Source organism: Pipra filicauda, unplaced genomic scaffold (assembly GCF_003945595.2).
Source record: "Pipra filicauda isolate LSUMZ 115617 unplaced genomic scaffold, ASM394559v2 scaffold356_size1356884_pilon, whole genome shotgun sequence".
In the NCBI taxonomy this organism is placed as follows: Eukaryota; Metazoa; Chordata; class Aves; order Passeriformes; family Pipridae; genus Pipra; species Pipra filicauda.
In genome coordinates this window covers 509,928-529,779 of record NW_024104483.1, presented here as the reverse complement: position 1 = coordinate 529,779, position 19,852 = coordinate 509,928, and the positions used below count along the sequence as shown (strand labels likewise).

The following is a 19,852-nucleotide window of genomic DNA, read 5'->3' as shown; positions in this document are numbered from 1 at the left end:
AATATTCCAAAGGTGAGCTATCTTTACCTTTGCCTCCAGAGATTTCTAAATCAAAGGAAGGATGTGAGTAAGTGGATGACAGGCAGAGCAGGTGGTGTACCACTGGCACACGTGCATACTTGGCGTTTCCAACTACTATATCAGCTGGCTGATTAATTAGTTGCAGCTCAATGATTTCAGGTGGAATTTACTGCCTGATTCTAGCAAGCATAGTACAGTGCTTCATAGTACAGTGGAGGAAGTGAGAGCTATCAGAAAATATGAAATCTCCTCCAGCCCAAAAGCAAAACCAAGACTTAAAGTTCACATCCATCAAAGCTTCAAATAAACATGAGTTTCAAAAACAACTCCAAACAGAACAGCTCAAAATAAAAACATAATTATAATTACCCAAAAGTGCTTAAAGCACATGTTGGGAGAAAAAAAAACATAAATATTTAATCAAAAGCCAAAAACCTGTTCACACCATAAATTAGGCAACTACTTTTAAAAGATTGTATTACCTCCAAATAGTTTAAACTTGTTCTGTCTTCTGCACATATGTCTCAGCTCTTCCTCTGTTGGAACCAACTCTGTTCATTTTTTTTTCTACTCTTCAGAACATTGCTATTCTAATTCTGAATAAAGTTAAGGCGTATGACTGAGCTTGTGAGAAAAACTGCATTCATCTGTTGAGACAGAAATTCCATCTCTTAAATTAATAAATTTCCTTTAACAGATTTCTTGTAACATTTCTTCCTTTCTGGAAGAAATAAATAAAAAGATCCGGCCTGGTTTTGGCTAGGATAGAGTTAATTTTCTTCTTCATAGCTGGTGCAGTGCTGTGTTTTGGATTCAGTGTGAGACTCATGTTGGTAAGACACTGATGGTTTAACTGTTGCTCAGCAGGGCTTACCCTGAGCCAAGGACTTTTCAATTTCCCATGCTCCATCAGTTAGCAGGTGAACAGGAAGCTGGGAGGGAGTATGTCCAGGACAGCTGACCTGCTGGCCAAAGGGATATCCCATACAATACAGCGTCATGCCCCGTATATAAACTGGGGGGAGTTGGCTGGGAGGGGCTGATCTCTCCTGGGGGAAGGGCTGGGCTTCGGGTGGTGAGCAACGGTACAATGCATCAGTTGTTTCTTTTGGGGTTTATTGCTCTCTGTCTCTTTTTTCCATTACAGTTGTCATTATCATTAGTTGTAGTAATAGTATATTTTAATTTGTTTTGATTATTCAACTGTACTTATCTTAACACATAAGGCTTACCTATTCTTTCCAATTCTCCTCTCCACTGGGGCAAGGGTAGTGAGGTAGCAGCTGTGTGGTACTTAGTTAGGGCTGCAGTTAAACAATGACAGACATTTTTGGTGCCCAACATAGGGCCCGGAGGATTGAGATAAAAACAGACCTGATCAGAGCATGTTAAAACAAATTAATTATAAGCAACAATTGTATTGGTTTAGTAGCTGCTGGTCACCATGTTATTTCATTTGCATACGTGCTCACAGGCACGTTATATAACACCGCTCTCGGTGTATGTGCTCCCCGTGGTAATGTTTATCCTCGGTGGAGTCTGGGCTAAAGTTATAGTTTTGTTGTTCTCTGCAGTAGTGTTTTACGACATGATAGAGTTGCTGCTCATGAACCTAATCCATGCTGGGCACTGCATCACTTCTGTACCTCGGGAGCCATCTCGTGGGAACTATTAACAATCACACCTTTTAACTGCTCCTCGTAGAGCCAAAAGGACCTTAATTTCTTGAACATTTCTTTCATTTGCCTGTTTTGCTGATTATGAGTATGACAGTTTGTGAGATGGGTTCAGGAAGCCTGAGCATGAGATCATTCCTTGGGTGAACCCTTCCGAGGGTTTACATAAATCTGTGCTAAGAGGTGGGCACAGATGTTTCCTGCAATAATAATACACAGATTTACTTTTCTCAACTACTTTTTTTTTCTGGAACCTAGAAAATATTAATTAATTGATAGAAGGTCTTCCATTAAAGTAAACTTCAAAAGATGCTAATCTTCCTTAATAAACTATGGAAAAATGTGCTGTTCAAAGAGTAACTGAGAAGACTCAAGCAAAGAAGCATTAATATTATCTCAAGATCATATTAATGAATTTCCTCAATCAAAGAAATCCTTTGAAGGGAATTTTCTTGACCAGATAAGAGAAATTAATTATCATCAGGGAAAACTATATGGGTCACAGCAGATAGAATGCCAGACTCTACCAAGGAGAGACACCCTGTGGTAACAGCCTAAACTGTCATTCCTGCAGTCACCTGCAAAGAAACAGAAGAGTAAATGATATATTGTGATTAAATAATTGCTTATAAAGCCATCTCTTTGAATCATACAGGTAACAACAACACAGATCTGATATAAAAGTGCCATATTCTGTTTCCAAAGTGCCACTTACAAATTTAAGCTCACAAATCAAAGTGTTGATCTTTTCTGTGCCTTTCTCTCCCCTTGCCTGAGATGTGACTGTCCATGCAGCTAGAGCTCTCGTTCTGTCACATCCTGTATTAACTCAATTCACAATAAACACTTTTGCCATCAGTGTCAGGCACTCCCACCAGCTCACCACAATAAGGAAGTCCTACTGCTTTAAATTTGTTTTTTTTTCAAATTTCCTGTCTTCACTTAAAAGATCCTTCAAAGCTGTTCCTCATCTGCCTTTTGTAGACACCTTTGTACATTTACATTACCACTAGATCTCTCTAATTCCCAAACAAGGGATATGAAGGAAAAATTACTCTCCCCCAACTGTAAGAGCCACAAGAACTCACACCCCCAGACGTCATTGCAGCTTTGGTCAGATGTGGTATAATGATGTGCTCAAGCTGTGTGTTGAGGTCTCCTCACCTCCTCTGCTATACTCTGCTGCTCCCATGCAGAGAGGCCATGCTGCAGCAGAGACCATGCAGCAGATGTGCCCCAAATGGCACCAAGTTAAGCTGGACCCTCTGTGCAGTTAAGAAAGCAGCTGAGCCTCAGGTGAATTGCTTAAAAGAAGTTCTACCCTCACCAGAGTAGAGGTGCTGCTCTATATTTCTCTGCATGTGGTCAGAGATGCCTCTGAAATGGCAGGATCAGATAGAGTTCCTGCCAAGTAGGTAATTTTTCTAACGCAGTCAAAGGACAGTGAGGAAAACAGGGCTTTTTTTTAGAGGGTTTCTTGATGATTCTCATGTGTGTTGGAAATAAACACTGACTGAGGGACTTTTCATTAGGATGTGCATGGTGCCTGGAGCTCTGGGACAGCAAGAGATAACACTTTCTTTCAACTCTAACAGACCAGCTAAACATGCACCCTCTCCCTTGCCTGGTTTTATCAAAATGGGTTTTCCGTAAATAGTTTAGTCTAATGGAGATGGGAGAAGATTGTGTTCATAGAAATAGGCTCAAGGGCAAGTACATGTGCCTTTATACTGGCAGCTCCAATGGACTGAATCTCAGGCTCAACTGAAATGAGTTTGACAGCAACTAAAATACAAAGGTGGAGAAAAAAACCTCAACACTTACAGAATCTGGAAAGATTATTTAGTTAAAAGGTAACTGAAATATATATATTTAAATTTTTCCATTAAATGAGTATTTCTGAACACAAACAGCATCAAGGAGCCAATGCCAGCTGTAGTTTAATAAAATCAGCTGCAAAGCATATGGCTGAGCAGCCTCTGCTGTCTCATGGTAGTGCTCCCAGGTAAGACCATTAACACCACTGACTTAAAATCCTCTGACTCATTTAACTTAATGGCTTGGAATAAATGTCCATCATCTTCCTGCAATGCTAAAACCTCATTTGTTATTCCACTGACATTTCTCATCTTTACAGGCAACAGTTACACACTGAATACGTATTTTAAACTTCCAGCTCCCTCTACTGTGCAAACGTTAAAAAAAATTAGTGTTTTGATAATTAAAACAAAGTAGGAGTAAATAGATTTAGCACAAAAATAATGTAAGGAAATACTTAAAAGTTAATTTCTTATTTCCCTTTGTGTTTAGCAGCTAGATTTTGAGCTTGTTCTGTACTGATATCCAGGAATCAGGCCTTGTGAACATGATCTTGAATGACCCTAGAGAACAACATCACAGTAGAGGAAGTAGCCATGCCTCACTGCATATTGCTTTTAAAACTCAGTCAGACGCACTGGACTTAAATACTGAAAGAACTTCATGCAGCATTCCCACTGTGTTGGGGCCACATCAATGTGCTCCAATATACATGTTGCACTGGTGAATAGCTGCCTTTATTTACATCACACCAAAATATCAAACCATTGCAGAAAACAGCTCTAAAAACACTTTCAAAGACACAAAATGTTCCAAGAGGAAACAATACTTTACGTTGGTTGATGAATGAAAGTGAGAACTTTAAGAATGAGGATCGATAGTGACCACATACAAAAGAAGAATGAGGTGTGTGATATCAGGGGATGTTTTCCAAAGCAGGACACATATTGACAACGAGCACACCTTTTTCCTTCCAAAACATACTCTGCCATGAAAATAATGAGAAGCATAACCAAGGTTGTCTTTCAGTCTGTAAAAACTCCTACAATGAACAAGCTATAAGAATTAAAACCAATGCTGTATGGTGGATATCAGGCTCAAGAGAAACCTTTAGCCCAGTGAAGAAGGGGGTGGAAACAGAAAAGACAGAGGCTTAGTGCATGATTTCCCACAGTTCACAGCAGAAGTATTAGGAGAAAAAAAAACTACTTCTGACTGGAAGATTGAAAAGGAATAAAAAAAGAAAACTACCATCTTCTTTCATTATTAATTCCAAGAGCTGACATATGTTTTTAGATGTGCGAAAAAATATTCTCAGTTCTGGAAATTAAAATACTTTCAAGTTGGGAAAAAGGTGCAGATTTACTTATCTTTCACAGAGAGAAAAATAATCCACCTTTGCTCTGGACAGAGAGTTGTAGCGTGGAGTCTTTATATAATAAATAAATGGACTCAGCTCCTTGATGAGATGGCAATCAAAGAGGTTTATTCAAACTCGGCGCTCCTTCTTATCCCTTAAAACCATGTGACCTTGTGACCAATGGGGTTATCTATTTTGGCGCATGTCCCTTGGGCTTCCCCGCCCTCGGTGCATCCTCTGCACCCTGGACACACCTCCTACAGACAGTGGTGCTCCACTTACAATCTTGTGATGTTCCATAAAGTTTCCACATTCTACCTCAAGATTAAAATTATGTTTAGGATTTCTTTGTAAAAATTTCTTGGGTACAATTGATCAATATCAGCACAGCGAACTATCTTTAACCTCAGAACCTGGAAGAATGACAGAGAAGGTCATGCTGGCTAAGGAGAAACAAGGGAAGGAATCTTTACATGGGAAGGAGCCTTCACTGGACAAGCAGGCTTCAACAAGTGACTCTGGCATCAGAGGGTAACAAGGTTCTAGAGGAGAGGAGGCTCATCGCAGGAGGGAGGCTTCACAGATACTCACCCAAAACATAGGAAGGAGGCTTCACAGGTGCACTCTGCCAACACAGAGGGACTCCGGCATCACAGACAACAGACGCTTCAAACAGGGACTCAGGCACCACAGTACAAGGAGGCTTGCAAGGGGAAGGAGGCTCCCACAGGGAATGGAGGCTGCTTACAGGAAGGAACCTCCAAAGGTGGACAAAGGCTTTTCCCCAGAAGGAGGCTTCAGAGATGGACTCTGTCAGAGACTGAAACAGCTAATGATTTATGCATTCTGGGAGACTTCTACAGGCTTTTGACTTTCTGGTGGGCAACTGGGCCCATCCCCCCCCCTCCTTCAGTGCAGAAGATGTCAAGACCCGAAAAGGCGGGAAGAGCTGAGTTTGCCACGCCCTCCTCGTGGACTCCGCGCCAAAACAGGGGGCGCCAACCTATGGGGACGGCTCCCCGCCCTGGGGGAGGTGCTAAGTATATGGATTTTGACTGGTGACTTTGGGATTTTGGCGGGGGTTTTTGCTTTTTCCTTCTCCCCCCACCACCTGCGGATCAAGACATCGCTGGATCCAGTGGGTGGTGATTATCTCATCTTCTTTTTTTTCTTGCTCTCCCTTACTCTCACCCTGTCTTTCTCTCCCCTATGCATTTTTCTCCTCCCTAGAAAGGTTACAGCACCCAAAAATGTTAACTTACCTACTGATTCAAAATTGTTAAAATAAATCTTATCCATATATGTTTTCATACACCGATTATTTAGTGTCGTTTCGCTGTAATCCACCCCAGAGGAATTTTTGATGGAACCTGAGTTACCCCCCTCTCCCCTTTTCCTGGGGCGGGTCGTAACAGACTCTAGCATCACAAAGAGACTCTGAATCACAGTCTTTTCAGGGGGACTCTGGGATGACTGCGGAATAAGGCTTCACATGTGGAGGAAGACGCTCAAGAGGGTAAGTAGGCTCCACAGATGTAGTGGGTTTCTGTGCTAGGTTTTAGTAGCGGGGGGGGGGCTTCTGTTAGAAGCTGTTAGAAGCTTCCCCTGTCTGGTGGAGCCAATGCCCGCTAGCTCCAGGACAGGCTTCCTGCCTCTGGCCAAGGACAAGCCAATCAAGAGTGATAGTAATGCCTCTGGGATAACATATTTAAGAACAGAAAGCTACTGGGCAGTGAGAATTCTAGCCAGGGAAGAGCGAAGTGAGAACATAAGACCAGCAAGGCAGACACCAAGGTCAGTGCAGAAGGAAGGAGAGGAGGTGCTCCAGGCACCAGAGCTGTGGCCCCTGCAGCCCTTGGTGCAGACCAGAGTGGAGCAGCTGTGCCCCCGCAGCCCATGGAGGACCATCAGGGTGCAGAAACCCACCTGCAGCCCATGGAGAAGCCCATGCTGGAGCAGGTGGATATCCAAAGGAGGCTGTGACCCTGTGGGAGGCCCAAGATGGAGCAGGGTCCTGCCGAGGACCTGAAGCCTGTGGAGAGAGGAGCCCACAGTGGAGCAGATTTTTCCCAGGCAGGACTTCTGGCCCCTGTGGGGGACCCATGGTGAAGCAGCTCATTTGTGAAGGACTGTATCCCATCAAGAAGTGACCCACAGGACAGCACGGGAAGAACTGTTGTTGGGGTGGTGTCATAGGTTTACTTGTTCTAAAAAACCAAGCAAGAATTTTTCTTTCCCCTGCCCCACTGTAAAAGAAAGATGTTGAATGGGGGAGGATGGTTTGCCTAGGGTGATTCAAAAGAACTGGCTGACCACCCACGTTCCAGGTTGATAGCCCTCAGAAGACTGGGGGGGACCTGTGGAGTTTTTTTCTTTCTCCTCAGGAAAATGGCAAGGCACTCCACTTTTGCCTTAACTCAGGCAAGGTGTGTGTTGGAAGGCTCTGAGGTCATTTTGTTCTCAGCCTGGACTGTTTTCTGGCCCCGGCTTGTCTGCGCCCTGTTCTGCCCCCAGCCCAGACCTACTCAGACTTCATTGGAGAGGTTTGACCCATCTGTAGAGGAACTTTTTGGGGAGGAGGTCAGCTTTTTCCCTCCCCCACTCCCGTGTTTGGCAGCGGTTTGTGCTCATTGACAAAGGGGGGGAAATCCCGGCCACAGCCAGCCACAGCCAGCCTGAGTTTTGTGGGAAGAACTCGCCTTCTTTCCCTTTTTCCCTTTCCCCTTCCCCTTCTTGGTGTGGAGGGAAGATCTCCATTGCGGCTTCTCCCACACGGCGACTGCCAGAGCCCAACAGCGCCCCCTGCTGGCCAGCACCGAGCAACTGCAGGGTCTGCTCCTCCAGTGATCCAACAGCGCCCCCTGCTGGCCGTGGTTGGAATTGCACCAAAGAACCAGAAAGTAATGAACTGTTTCCCTTTTTGAGGGGGATTCTTTTGGGTACAGGATTATTGTTTAGTTGTTTTTGTGTTCTTTTGTTGTTCAGCCAATACACATATATCCTTTAATAAAGGGCTGTCATTTTTTTCCTTTTTTCCGTACTTCCTCAGCTGGAACCTCTTAATTTCTGATTTACAATTGCTTAGAGGGAGGAATTTGGTCTTCCTCATAACTCATCTTCCTTAGCAAAACACTTCAGTCTCATTAAACTGAGACAGGTGGACTCATGCTGGACAGGTGCGTCAAGGACTGTCTCCTGTGGGAGGGACTCCACAGGAGCAGGGAAGGCCTCCTCTCCCTGAGCAGCGTCAGAAAGAACAACTGACCATAATCTCCATTCCCCATCACCCTGCAATGCTGGGGGGGAGCAGGGAGAAAGTGGAAGGAAAGAGAGGTTGGAGGAAGGAGTTTTAAGTAATTTTTAAGACATTAAGTAAATAATCAGTTGATTTTTAGTTTACTGTCATCCAAATCCCAGCGTCCACCACAATCGATCTCTGAGCTCCTGCAGTCTTCTGATTAGAACACAGACTGACATTGCTACTGGAACAGCACTGAATTGGTGTCTCTAAGTCCTTGCTTTTTTCCCCTTTTTTATAAAAGCATTAGAGGGAAGTGAGAAGGAAGAGCAGTGAATTGGTGTTCACACAGCAGCCTCCTGATTTTATTTGGATACAAATTCTTATCCCATCCCATCTCAAAGTCAAGTGTTCCTTATTTCAGAGCCTTAATATGTGACATTTTAAGCAATGTGCTTGTCTGATCTCTTCCTGACCGTGCACAAGTGCACAGACTGTGTGGTATGTCCTGAGTAACAGCATGGAAGCTAGAACTTACACTTGTGTATCTCTTGAGTAAGAGTCTGAAGGCTAGAAATCAAGTCCAGTGTAGTGTGAGTGAGAGCCTGGAGGAAACAGTTTGTGACTCAGCATTTCTTTATCCTTGGTTTTTCACAATGTGAGCAGCTTAAAGCTAAATTAATTCTCTGTAAGAAGGAGAAATACTCAAAATACACCCTCTGGATGAGGATTTTTTTCCCAGAAGTAGCTAAATTTCATCTAGTAGTACACTGGAATGTTTTACTTCAAAACTGGGCAGATAGGCAGCACAAGCAAGAGTGTTACCACACTCTTAACTTTTTATAACTATCTTGGTATGGAGCTCCATATTTCCCAACAAACCACTGAACTTTGAGCATCAGCTTTTTATTTTTTACCTTTTAGCCTCCTTTTCCCACTCTCCCATTAGAAATTGATATACTAATATCAAAACACAGAGCTTTAAATATTGTAAGTGGCTTGGTGTTTAACCTCAGTCCCATTTCACTTGCATTTTCCATCATGGAGGTACTAAAACTTGTCTCTGAATTCCCTGGGACCTGCAGAAGGTGAATTAGGAACTTCAGGGAAATGAGCTGCCGGACTATGGCTAGCTAATTATGTTGCCTTCACTGAGTTTATTATGACTTGTTGATTAATTAAAAGCTAAAGTTAGCATAGGTGAAGAGGAAACACCATGTTGATCCTCAGCAGGATTAGAAATGGGTTTGGATTTTGAGGAGAGAGGAGGTTTTTGACATTTTCTGCCAAAATTCACGAGCAAAATAATGTCACATGCCCAACAATCTCTGGAGCCATCCCTGTTGCTGCACATCGGTGATCTTGGTGGTGCTATTGGTAGAGTGAGTAATTGCTATGGAGACTGAGTCGTTGTTCATCTCTTGAGATGATCCTCCTGGCCCTGACCTGTCAGAGAAACCAAACAGGGAAGAATTTTGATGTTTTTGGCCGCTCTGTACCTGACTGGTAAAAACTGGAGGTCTGTGTTGCCCAGAGTTGTCAGACCAGTGCTGCTCACCTGTCCCAGCATGAGCAGCCCTCAAACATGGCTCCTCCCTGGTTCCTCTTTGCTTTTGCAGAAAGTTAATTTCCCTGAGTAATCAGGGAATTAACACTTCCATTCTGATACAGAGCCCAAGGACCATTTTCCTCAGTTTTCTGCAGGTGAGATGGTATCTTTACCCATTTGATAACTAACTAAAGCAAATTTTCCCTTCACCTCTTTGTGGCCCAAAGTGACTGAGTCGCATGCAAAAACCCCTTTTTGGAGACACTCCTGCAATGTCAAGGTAAATGCCCTGGTTCACTAAGCATCTGCAGGCTGTCTGCATTGCATTATTTTATTATTATTATTATTATTAGCAGTAGTAGTAGTAGTAGTAGTAGTAGTAGTAGTAGTAGTAGTAGTAGTAGTAGTAGTAGTAGTATTGAAGGTTATTTCATTGCATTTTCTTGATATCATCTGCCAGACACAGGTTAGGTCTGATTGGGCTCAGAATCACCTTGACTCTAATTTACTCCATATTCCCCATTCCTACAAGGAAGATGTAACATTTTTATGGGTTTAGCTTTTTAGGCTTTTTATGGGAAGAGAGAACCATGATACAGGCAGTAGCTGATGACACCCAGCTTGTCATGGATTTACATATCTATCCAGTTTTATGTTTTTAGCAAAGAAGCAGAGACCACAACTCAGAATTTGTTGGGTTTTGGATGTAGCATGGAGTTGGGATGCAGTTTGGGTCTCTGTTACAGTATGGATTTATCTTCAGTATTGCTGTTTCATAGCTGAAATATTCCAAAATCCTCAAAGCCAAACGTTCCTGCCGGTGTGTCTGTGTGAGCAGAACCCTTGTGGGGGCCTTTTTTCCTCCCTGTCCAGCTGCAGCTGGACAAATTCTTGCAAAACTGGGTTACCTATTTCCCACAGAGGTTTTTGGCATGAAAGATCTGTTTACTGTTCCCTGTGCAGGATAAAAACCCCAAGTTTAGTCACAGTATGTTGCTGGCTGCAGATAAACACAAAATTATGTGGGACACGTTGTTGGGCTGGCTTTTTCCTGCTGTGAACTCCTTAATGTCTTTCCTTTGAGCTCTTATTCCCTTTTTCCCCTGCCCCAGCCCTTGCTCCTCACCTTCTCCAGCAGCAAATTGACCCAATTTTTGTTGTTTGCATTGCAAGCTGCAAACCAGGACTCCCGTGGCTGACAGGAAGCCAGCAAAAGATTAAAAAAATACTTGAGTTCACATTTAGAGCATGTTTGAAAGTTGTTTTTGTTACCATAAAGAGTCAAAACATTTGGTGTGGTTTTGTCAGTAACATCATGGATCTGCATGGAATGATGCATCCACCTGCACTGAGCTTTTTATTGCTCATTTCGTGCAACAATTTCTTGGCTTTTTCTGAAATGAATGCTGTGAAATTGTTGAGAAACTTGAAAAAAACTGTCAATATTATTTTTCTTTATAATTTTACATTAAAAGTGGCAGCTTTCTCGAGGGAGATACTACAGGTTCAGACCCATTTCCTGTGGGTAATTGAGTATATATTAGAAGTAAGCTGCTAAGCTCAGGCATAGCACATGTGTAGCTCATAAAAATTGACAGTTTTGTTAGTTCAAAGTTAAGCTGCTCAAGGTTAATAAGTCCATCTCCAGGGGTGGAAAATATTTCCATAACTCTGATTATGTTCCTTTACTGCAGAAAGGCAAAAGTAACAACTGCCAAGGCCTTTGTAACTAGACCTTTATCCATTAAAAGCTCTATATAATCACTTTGCAAAATTTTCTGGACTAATTCAATAGGAAGTGTTTGTTTTCTTCAAAACTAAAGCTGCTTCGTCTAGGTATAAGACTATTAAAAAAAAGAATTAGAAAATAATGCTTACAGTTGTAGCTTTTGGGATTAAACAGAGGCAGATCTGGACATATGGCCACGCATTCATTGAAAGAGGATTTAAATTTCGATCATAAATTATTATCTTACACACAACAGTTTTCACAGTGTATTTTTACTAGAAAGCAGTATGGAGAGAAGCAGCAACTCCTTCCCTTGTTTCTTTGCAAGAGTAGTTCATACAGTCCTGCTCCATTGTTGACTGATGCATGTTTTAAGGAGAGAGAGAGAGAGGAGTTTTGTAAGCAAAGCTCATACTTTTTCAGAAGAATTGACTTGTAGCTCTCAACTTTTGATCAAAAGAATATTAATTTGAAGGTGTAGGATTATATCAAGAAGCTTGTTTCAGTTTCATTAATGACAACTTTCTTGCAACAGTTGTGTTTATTTGCCTTTTTCTTTTAATAGGCTTCTATGTTGTTCAGGTAGCAATCTCCAAGCACATAGCTGCTGTGCTGCTTCTTCCACAGTAAAAATCTGACTGTCATCTTTTTTTCCCACTGCTTCTTTCAACTGCTCTTTGTGTGGCCAAAACATAATATGACGAGTTATGAAGAGATCAGAAGTAGCAAAGGTCTGTCCTTCAATTTCAAATTCTGTGGTCACAAATTGGTAGACCAAATCAGGAAAATAACTGGTGCAGTATATAGAGATTTCTTACCTGTTCTTCAATTTCATAAAGTTTGTCAAAGTAGAATCATTATACGCTATGTACTAAGTATTTAACTGAAGTTGGTCTATGCACAGTTACTGAATAGGGGAGCTTAGCAATTGCAACAGCAGAAAGCTCTTCTGGCAATTCTCACCCTGCCACAGAGAAAGATTTAGAAGCAACTGCTGCTGAATAATGTATGTCTCAATTAAGGAAATGAAAACATGCTAAAAAATAAAAAAAAACTATTTGGTGAATAAAATGTGGATCAAATTAAGTATGGTGAATAAATATAAATTTAGTAGTTTTTTTTCTTTTTATTCAAACAAAAAGTCAGCCTTTAGCTTCTTTATGATACCCACTATTGTGTTTTGTGTTTAGAACATTTGCTTGAATATGGTGAGAATGGTGTTGGTTTTATCCTGATTTTTTTCAATGTATTTTTTCTACATGCATCTCTTCTGAGTCTTTTGCAAATAAACCTCAAGGGAGTTCAAGTGTTCATCTTCAGACACTTAAAGGAACGCCATGAGCAGATGTTGTAGCAGGGTATTGAATACACCTTTGTTCACAACACAGACATCTCCACTCCATTGACATCTGTGTGGTTTTGGTGTTGTGGCAACTCCTGTCCTGCTGGGCGGACTTAACTGGAGCCTAGAAGACTGTCTCTACCCCAAGGTGGTATGTTGTTAAGGCTTTAGACAGTTTTCTGGATAGACAGGACAAATGGACTTGAATCCACTCAGTTCTGAACCCAGTGAAGCTGATAGTAGTCACATACAGGAAGACAGGGGACTCAAGGCAGGATTCAGTCAGTATCTGTCTGCATTTGCAAAGTAGAAGGTAACTTTATATGTTTAGGTCATTGTAGCATTAGTCCTTTTTCTCTAATAGCAGAATTCCAAGTCCCACAGTTCTACACATTGGAAAAAGGAAGAAAGAGTAGGCCCAAACCATAATCAGAACTGCTGGGACAAAAGAGATACAGGAACTCTTCTGAGAGATAGCACAAATCCTTGTTGCTGGAAGTCAGGCCAACACCAAAATGCTAGTTTGACCTGCATTTAAAACCAACAGTAACAACCATAATTAAGAAAGAAACCAAAGAGACAAAGATGGGATATCTAAGAGCTAAAGCGCTAAAGTTGGCTCTAGAGTTGGCAACTGTGTGACTTAAAGAATATCTGATTCCATTCCAAAAGTGTACAAATCCCTCCTTGCCCAAAATGTGGCATTTATCTTGAGAATTTCTAAGGGAAATAGAGTTTGGTGTTAACAAAATAGTTCTCATGTATTAGCAGTTTGGCCTTTTGGATTCAACAGTATTCAAAGTACTGATACATAGGTTATGCATTCTATATACTATATTTCTTGCAATAAAATTTTAACATGCAAATGTAGACAATAAGACTTCTGCTTCAATTCCAGCAAAATGCATTTTAGAAGATCACAAAACTTTAAACATGTGTGCATGTTTGTGCAGAACAGCTGGTTTCCCAGGAAGAGGATCCAAAACCTTTCTGCACGTGTATTCATGCGCTCCAACTCTTTGTTAGTCATTCACTGCTACGCTGCATGAAGTGCTGCATGGACACCACTTCTGTAATGCAATGCACTCCATACTCAAAGGGAATATTTGAAATAGATATAGGGGTGATCCTCTAACTTGGCACTAAAACAAAAGCTATGGTCTCTACATACTTCTCCTGGCCCAGGACCCTGCATATAGATGGGAGACTGAAAATGGAAGATGGGCAAGACTTTGTGGGGTGCAGAAAAAGGAGGAAATAAAATAAAAGAGTGGACCATGACTGGCCTTAAGCAAGGAGAAAGTAGAGAGAGCTGCATAGACAGCAGACGTTGTAAGGTATCTAAATATTCTGAAATAAGAGCTGTCTGTTTTGTGTGTACTGAAAAAGGCAGGGACTGCCTGTTGTAACACAGTATGTTCCAAAACGGCCGACCTTCACCTCCAGGTATAACCTGTTAGGATGGAGGTGAAGGAATCACTACACATTTCTAGCTACAGTACAAAGAGTGTCCCCTCCCAGCAAGAGGAAGTACCACTACTCATCCCAAAGGAGTAGATAATTTGCATAGCAAAATTCAAATTACTTAGGTCTGGCTGAGAAGTCATGGGTTAACTCTAGGATGAAAAGAATGGCAAGGTCAGAGGGAGGAAAAGGTAGAGTAGAGGCAAGAACAAAAGAGCATGTGGAATTCTGTCCAAATATATGCAAGGCCATGTGGAACCCAACTCTGGTATTTTCTGAATCACAGATGGTTGACAACTTAGATTACTATTTTTTTTTTTTTTTAGTGATCTGTAAACATAAACAGGTCATGTCCATTCACTTTCAATTTTACCATCTTATGTTTAATCAATAAAACATGTTAGAAAGATGAACATAAGAAAACAACAAAAAAAATCATTTAAATGCACTCTGGAACCTGCAAGCTTTGCTTGGTACTCAGTCCATTAATTTTTTGTTTTGTTTTGTTTTGGGTTTCTTTTTTTGTAAATTAGGTTAGCAGTTGCTTGCATATTCTTATTGTGGATAAACAGAAAGCTTGACAAACCAGCACTGCCTTAATGAAGAAATTTTCCTTACCCTCAGATGATGAAGTCCAGTATTATTTCAAATAAATTGTCCTTGTTATCTTAATAATGATCTTTAATACTGCAATGACACCTCAACTGCTGCTGCAACATTCACTTTCAGTGCTGTTTGATCAAGTTTTCATGAACTGGTAAATTACATTTAATGGCAGAGTAGTGGGTATTAACCTGAGCTTCTTTTTTTTTTTCTTTTTTGTTGATTACCTAGAAGCTAACCAGGTCTCTAGTTTTACAGGTGAGAAGCTAAGTAGACTATGACAGTTCTTTACCATTCATCCCCCGTTAGAGTACTCTTCAGATGTGTGTTTTGTGGCCCTACTTCTGTATCCTGATATCCTGTTAACCCCTTCACCTATGCTCCAACACAGCATATGTGAAGTCTGGGATTCTGTTTACTCTGTCACTCTAATACTTTTCTCACACTGGAGCTTGACAAATAAATGTGATTCTTCCTGACACTGGTTGCAAGTCTGTAGCAGAACACATAGTCCTGACAGAAGAAGGCAGTGTTGTACACAGATGAACTTCTAGTTACTGAGCAACCAGCCTTGTCCCTTTTCCTCATTTTTTAAACTGACATTAGATTCTTCTTTTTTTTACGTATGTTTTCAACACTCTTCTTTTTTCAGTATTACCACTGTCCTAGGCTTTCTTTAAAGCACTTGAAAGCAGCGGGGTGCATTCTACCAGCCAAGAAGGGAGTGGCTTGAGGCACTTACCAGCTAACATGACAAGCATGGCTGTGCAGCACTGTCCTGGTCTACCATTCTAAAATACACATTGCAAGAGCACCAGGAGACTCCTGCTTTATATTTCTGGGGTAGGTGGGGTGGCATCCTCTCCTGTCAGCCAACCGCTTGGTTTGCCACCTCCTTGGTATGGAATTTTAGTCCTCACCAGCACAATATATTAGAAAAATTGTGTTTATTGTTCCTGCCTCTGCACAAGAAAGAGAGGCACAGGGACGTGGAGGCTGTTGCATGTCCCCCACTATTGGGAGTGTACTGGATAAAACACAGATTGGTGAATTCAGAAGGCCCAGGGCAAAAAAAAATTAATTTCAGGAGCCACAGATAAGGATATGTGCACAACCTTTGGGACATCCTGCTGGACTTGAGAAAGGACTTTCCTGCCTTTTTTGCAGGGCTGCAAGCCTCATTGCCAAATCCAGAGGAACCTGCATAAGAAATCAGCCAAGCTTAAATACTTATTGCTATACTGAGAAACAAAGTTCTTTTGTATAAAATAATAAGCTATTAAGTGTCCTCCCCTCTTGTGAGCATGTAGTGCTTTGTAAGGTGCATGCAATAAATATATCATAAGTTACAATAACTCAGGTGATCAGAGGCTATTCAAACAATAATAAATTCAGCTGAAAAATTAAAGAAAATACATGACTGATGATTGAAGGTGCAGTTCCAGGAAAAATTAAACTAACTTCTGATTTGACAGAGCATTATCATCACCACTATGTTACAACTTTAACTCATTTTGTTAAAAGAAGTAGTGAACTTTTCTAAAGTCTCTTTGAAGGACTTGATCAAGTAAGTTCCCAGTTCGTTGTTTGTCTCCTGAACAGCTGCATCATAACTCCCAAAGAGTGGTGTTGAAGCCTTCACATCCTCCCTATTTGCTTGCAGTAAAATGAGGTTAAGATCCTCTGCTATACTTTCGTATTTTTGGTGATCAAATCTGCAAACACTGGCATCATCAATGGGGTAGGTGATGCCAATAGGGTAGCAGTCCCTTGGAACTGGGAACTCCACATTTTTCAGCATTGGCAATTCACAGAGAAATGTGAAAAGATGTTTAAGTGCTTGGGATGACAGTGGGTTTCCCACAAACTTGAACTCATGTAATTTCTGGCAAGGGCTTAAACCTAAAATCAACATGTTGACATGAGTATCTTGGATGTTACAGTCCTCCAGGGTAAGACTTCTGAGCACTGAAGAGGAATGGCTGAGCAGCTTAAAGAATGTTGATGGGTAAAGTTCAGGTATATCATGACCACTCAGGTCCAGGGCTTCTAAGTGATTAGCATGGAAGCTATTGGCTAAATAGGCCATATCAGCATGGTTCAGTGAGCAGTTAGAAACATCCAGCATCTTCAGTGGAGTTTTTAATGGGCTGCAGAATTAAAGGAAAAACAGTTTTATTGCATAAAACATTGAAAAGCTACATTTACAAAATTACATGCAACTATACATATTATGAGTGTAGCCACCTACCACATTCATTATTTTTTCTTACCTCTCTTGAGAAACAGAAGCATGTGCCAAAAATAACAAGTATATTTTCCTTCTGGAATCAGTTCCATGAATTAGCTTCTTCTTTATGTGACTCTGTTGTGCTATTTTAATGGGGATTAAACTTTCTATGTATCTATTTTGTAACCAGTTTTATGTTGTCAAGCGTCTATGACTTGCTGAATTAATAGCAGATCACTGCTACCTTAAAAGGATTGGTGGCTGCTTCTTGTAGAAAACTGTCATAATTCCAGAGATTTAGATAATTTCCATGAAGGAAGGATTAATTCCAAGATGAAAGCCAGTCAGTATTGTAACAAAACATCTGCTTTTGTTTCGGGGGGGGGGGGGGGGGGGGGGGGGGGGGGTAGGGTTTGCTGTTTTTAAATACCTGAAAGGTTTACACTTTGTAGCATTCTGCAGTTGCAAAGAGATATTCTGATAAAGAAAGTTGGAAGAAGTATAAGTGAGATTATTCTCAGATATTTTAGTTGAATATAAAATAGTTCTGATAAATGAAAATCAAGAGATCCCTTTCATACATACTAAATCTTAGTGAGACTTCTGTTACAGAGCTCAGCTGGATCAAAGTTAGAAACTTGCAATTTATTTCTATTGATATAAGCAGTATGCCACTCAAATTTTAAATAAAATTACTCCTTGTATGGGAGAAATTTTAGGCTAAGGTGATTTGTCTGGATGAAACTTTTGTCTGCCTTTTTTTTTAGACGCTCTGAAAAGCATGCAGTTAACTGTATTTTCTGTTCCAGTACGAACACTGCTCACTGGCAGTTTGTTATCTTTTTGAGAATTGTCAGTTTTTCACAGGAATTCATAATGAATATTTATGTATCAGCTTAATTTGCAGTACAGAAAAGCATCAGATCTCTCTTGCCTTGACATCAAGAGACACGACAAACAACTGAAATCAAAGTCTCAAATCGAAGTCTGCTATTCCCCTGCCCACCTAAAAATACAATATCTGTGGAATCCTAGTATATTTACTGCATCTTTTTTAGAGGACAAAAATTCACTAGAGACTCTAAAAAATATTTGGTATATGACTCAGGTCTTGCACCAAAGCCAATGCAAGCTGATTAATACATAAGCTAATATAAAAATTGTCTGAGTACCACTCTTTTATGTGGTAGCCAAAAGCATATTCTCACCAGATAGGTTCTGGAAGACTAATAAAAACAGTCTGTTCTTCGAAGTGCATTAGGTATATATTGGCTGCCAATTCTCCCCAACAAATAACCTTTCCTGCTTCCTGCTGCCCCTTCCCACGCACCCTCCAAGATACACTCACTTCCCTTATTCTCAGAGATTCTCAGCTTGCTGGTGGCACAAAGTGCTGTTCTTTACAGTCTGACTGAAAGCAGGATGACCAAATTACCTGAGCAGTTTCTGTATTCTTCCTGTGAGTATAGAAAATGACATACACAGCTCAGTGAGGTGTGTCATTTCACCCAACTTTTCTCCAATATTAGTAAGCATCTGTTCATCTGTAGCTGTGAACCTCTGCACATTAAATGTTCGTGCTGGCAAGGTCAAGGACATCAATAGAGGGAAGTGGATACTGTTGAAGAGTATTTCCAAGTGTTCCATTTCCAAGCGAACATTGTGAACTATTTCCAGTTTGCGCAACAAAGAGGGATCCGTGAGTTTTATGATGTAGAAGAATTTCTGCAGGGTCAGGTTGTCAGATCTGAATGCTACACAGCAGATCTTCAGTGGACAACAGCATTTCTTCAACAGGGCCTCCAGGACCAGCTCATAGTTCCTCTCTGTAACAAACAAGTCAATTAGCACATCAATACTGGTTTCAAATGTACCTGGATTGCACTGTGCTTGTTGCAGGTAAACCACCAATTCTAAACAAAGCTTGGAGAGCAGCTGCGTCCTGGCCCACCTGCCCATTGTCTTCTTGCACTCACAAAACTGAACTTCAACATCTTTTATACCTGTCAGGTCAACCACTTTCAACCTTTTCCTGTAGGGAGAAAAATTATTCAGCACATAGTCTCTCAGCCCTGTTAGACAGCTTTCCAAGCACACTGAGCATGTTCTATGGCTCAAGTCTTCCTGGTAGTCCACAGTAGCTCCCAAAAGTTTTCCCATGTTAAAGTCAACAAGTGGCCAGTTCTCTACCAAGTCATGAATCACTTGCCCTTGCTCCAGTAAGTAGCTGGCTTTAAAAAGAAGAGGAAAAAGATTATGGGCAACAACGCTGAGACTCTTCCTGGCAAACTCTTCATTTGACACGAATGCTTCGGCACTAAGGAATCGGAGAGACTTCATTGTTGCTCTGGACTCCTTACTGTCGTGGAGAATGACTTCTATATTTAACTAAAGATTCTAGTTGCTTATCACCTTCTATTTTTGTCTGCAGCTGTTGTTTGCTGCTAGCAGAAGCCTTGCTGGAAAGGCAGAGTGGACAGTCACATGCTGTTCCTCTCCTTTCTATTTTGGAGCTGTATCGTGACACTGCAGTACCTAATTGTGAGATCATTAGTCAGAGAGCTCTTAAACCCCCATGTTTATAACAAAGCTAACTCAATTAAATAGAGACCACTATCCAGCAGGAACAGTAAAATCAAGGCAGCACACATACATGAGAGAAAAGCACTCAGACTTCCACTTAAAAATATAACATGATCTGTATTCCACTTTTTTACACAGAAGATGCTATGCTGGGGATTCACATGTTGATTTCAATGGGGAAGATTTCCCAGAGTTAGAACAGAGCTTCTCCATAAGGAAGGATTGAGGCACTACAGCCA

At 41.2% G+C, this 19,852-nt stretch overlaps 1 protein-coding gene across 1 annotated transcript; it reads right to left on the bottom strand.

The window, feature by feature from the left end:
- Positions 1-15,658: 15,658 nt before the first annotated feature.
- LRRC14B (leucine rich repeat containing 14B) lies at positions 15,659-19,370 on the bottom strand. Its single transcript, XM_027743907.2, has 2 exons — positions 18,466-19,370; positions 15,659-16,950 (listed from the first exon to the last, which is right to left on the bottom strand). The coding sequence occupies exons 1-2, from the start codon at positions 19,368-19,370 to the stop codon at positions 16,305-16,307; spliced, it is 1,551 nt and encodes a 516-aa protein (XP_027599708.2). The 3' UTR covers positions 15,659-16,304.
- Positions 19,371-19,852: the final 482 nt, after the last annotated feature.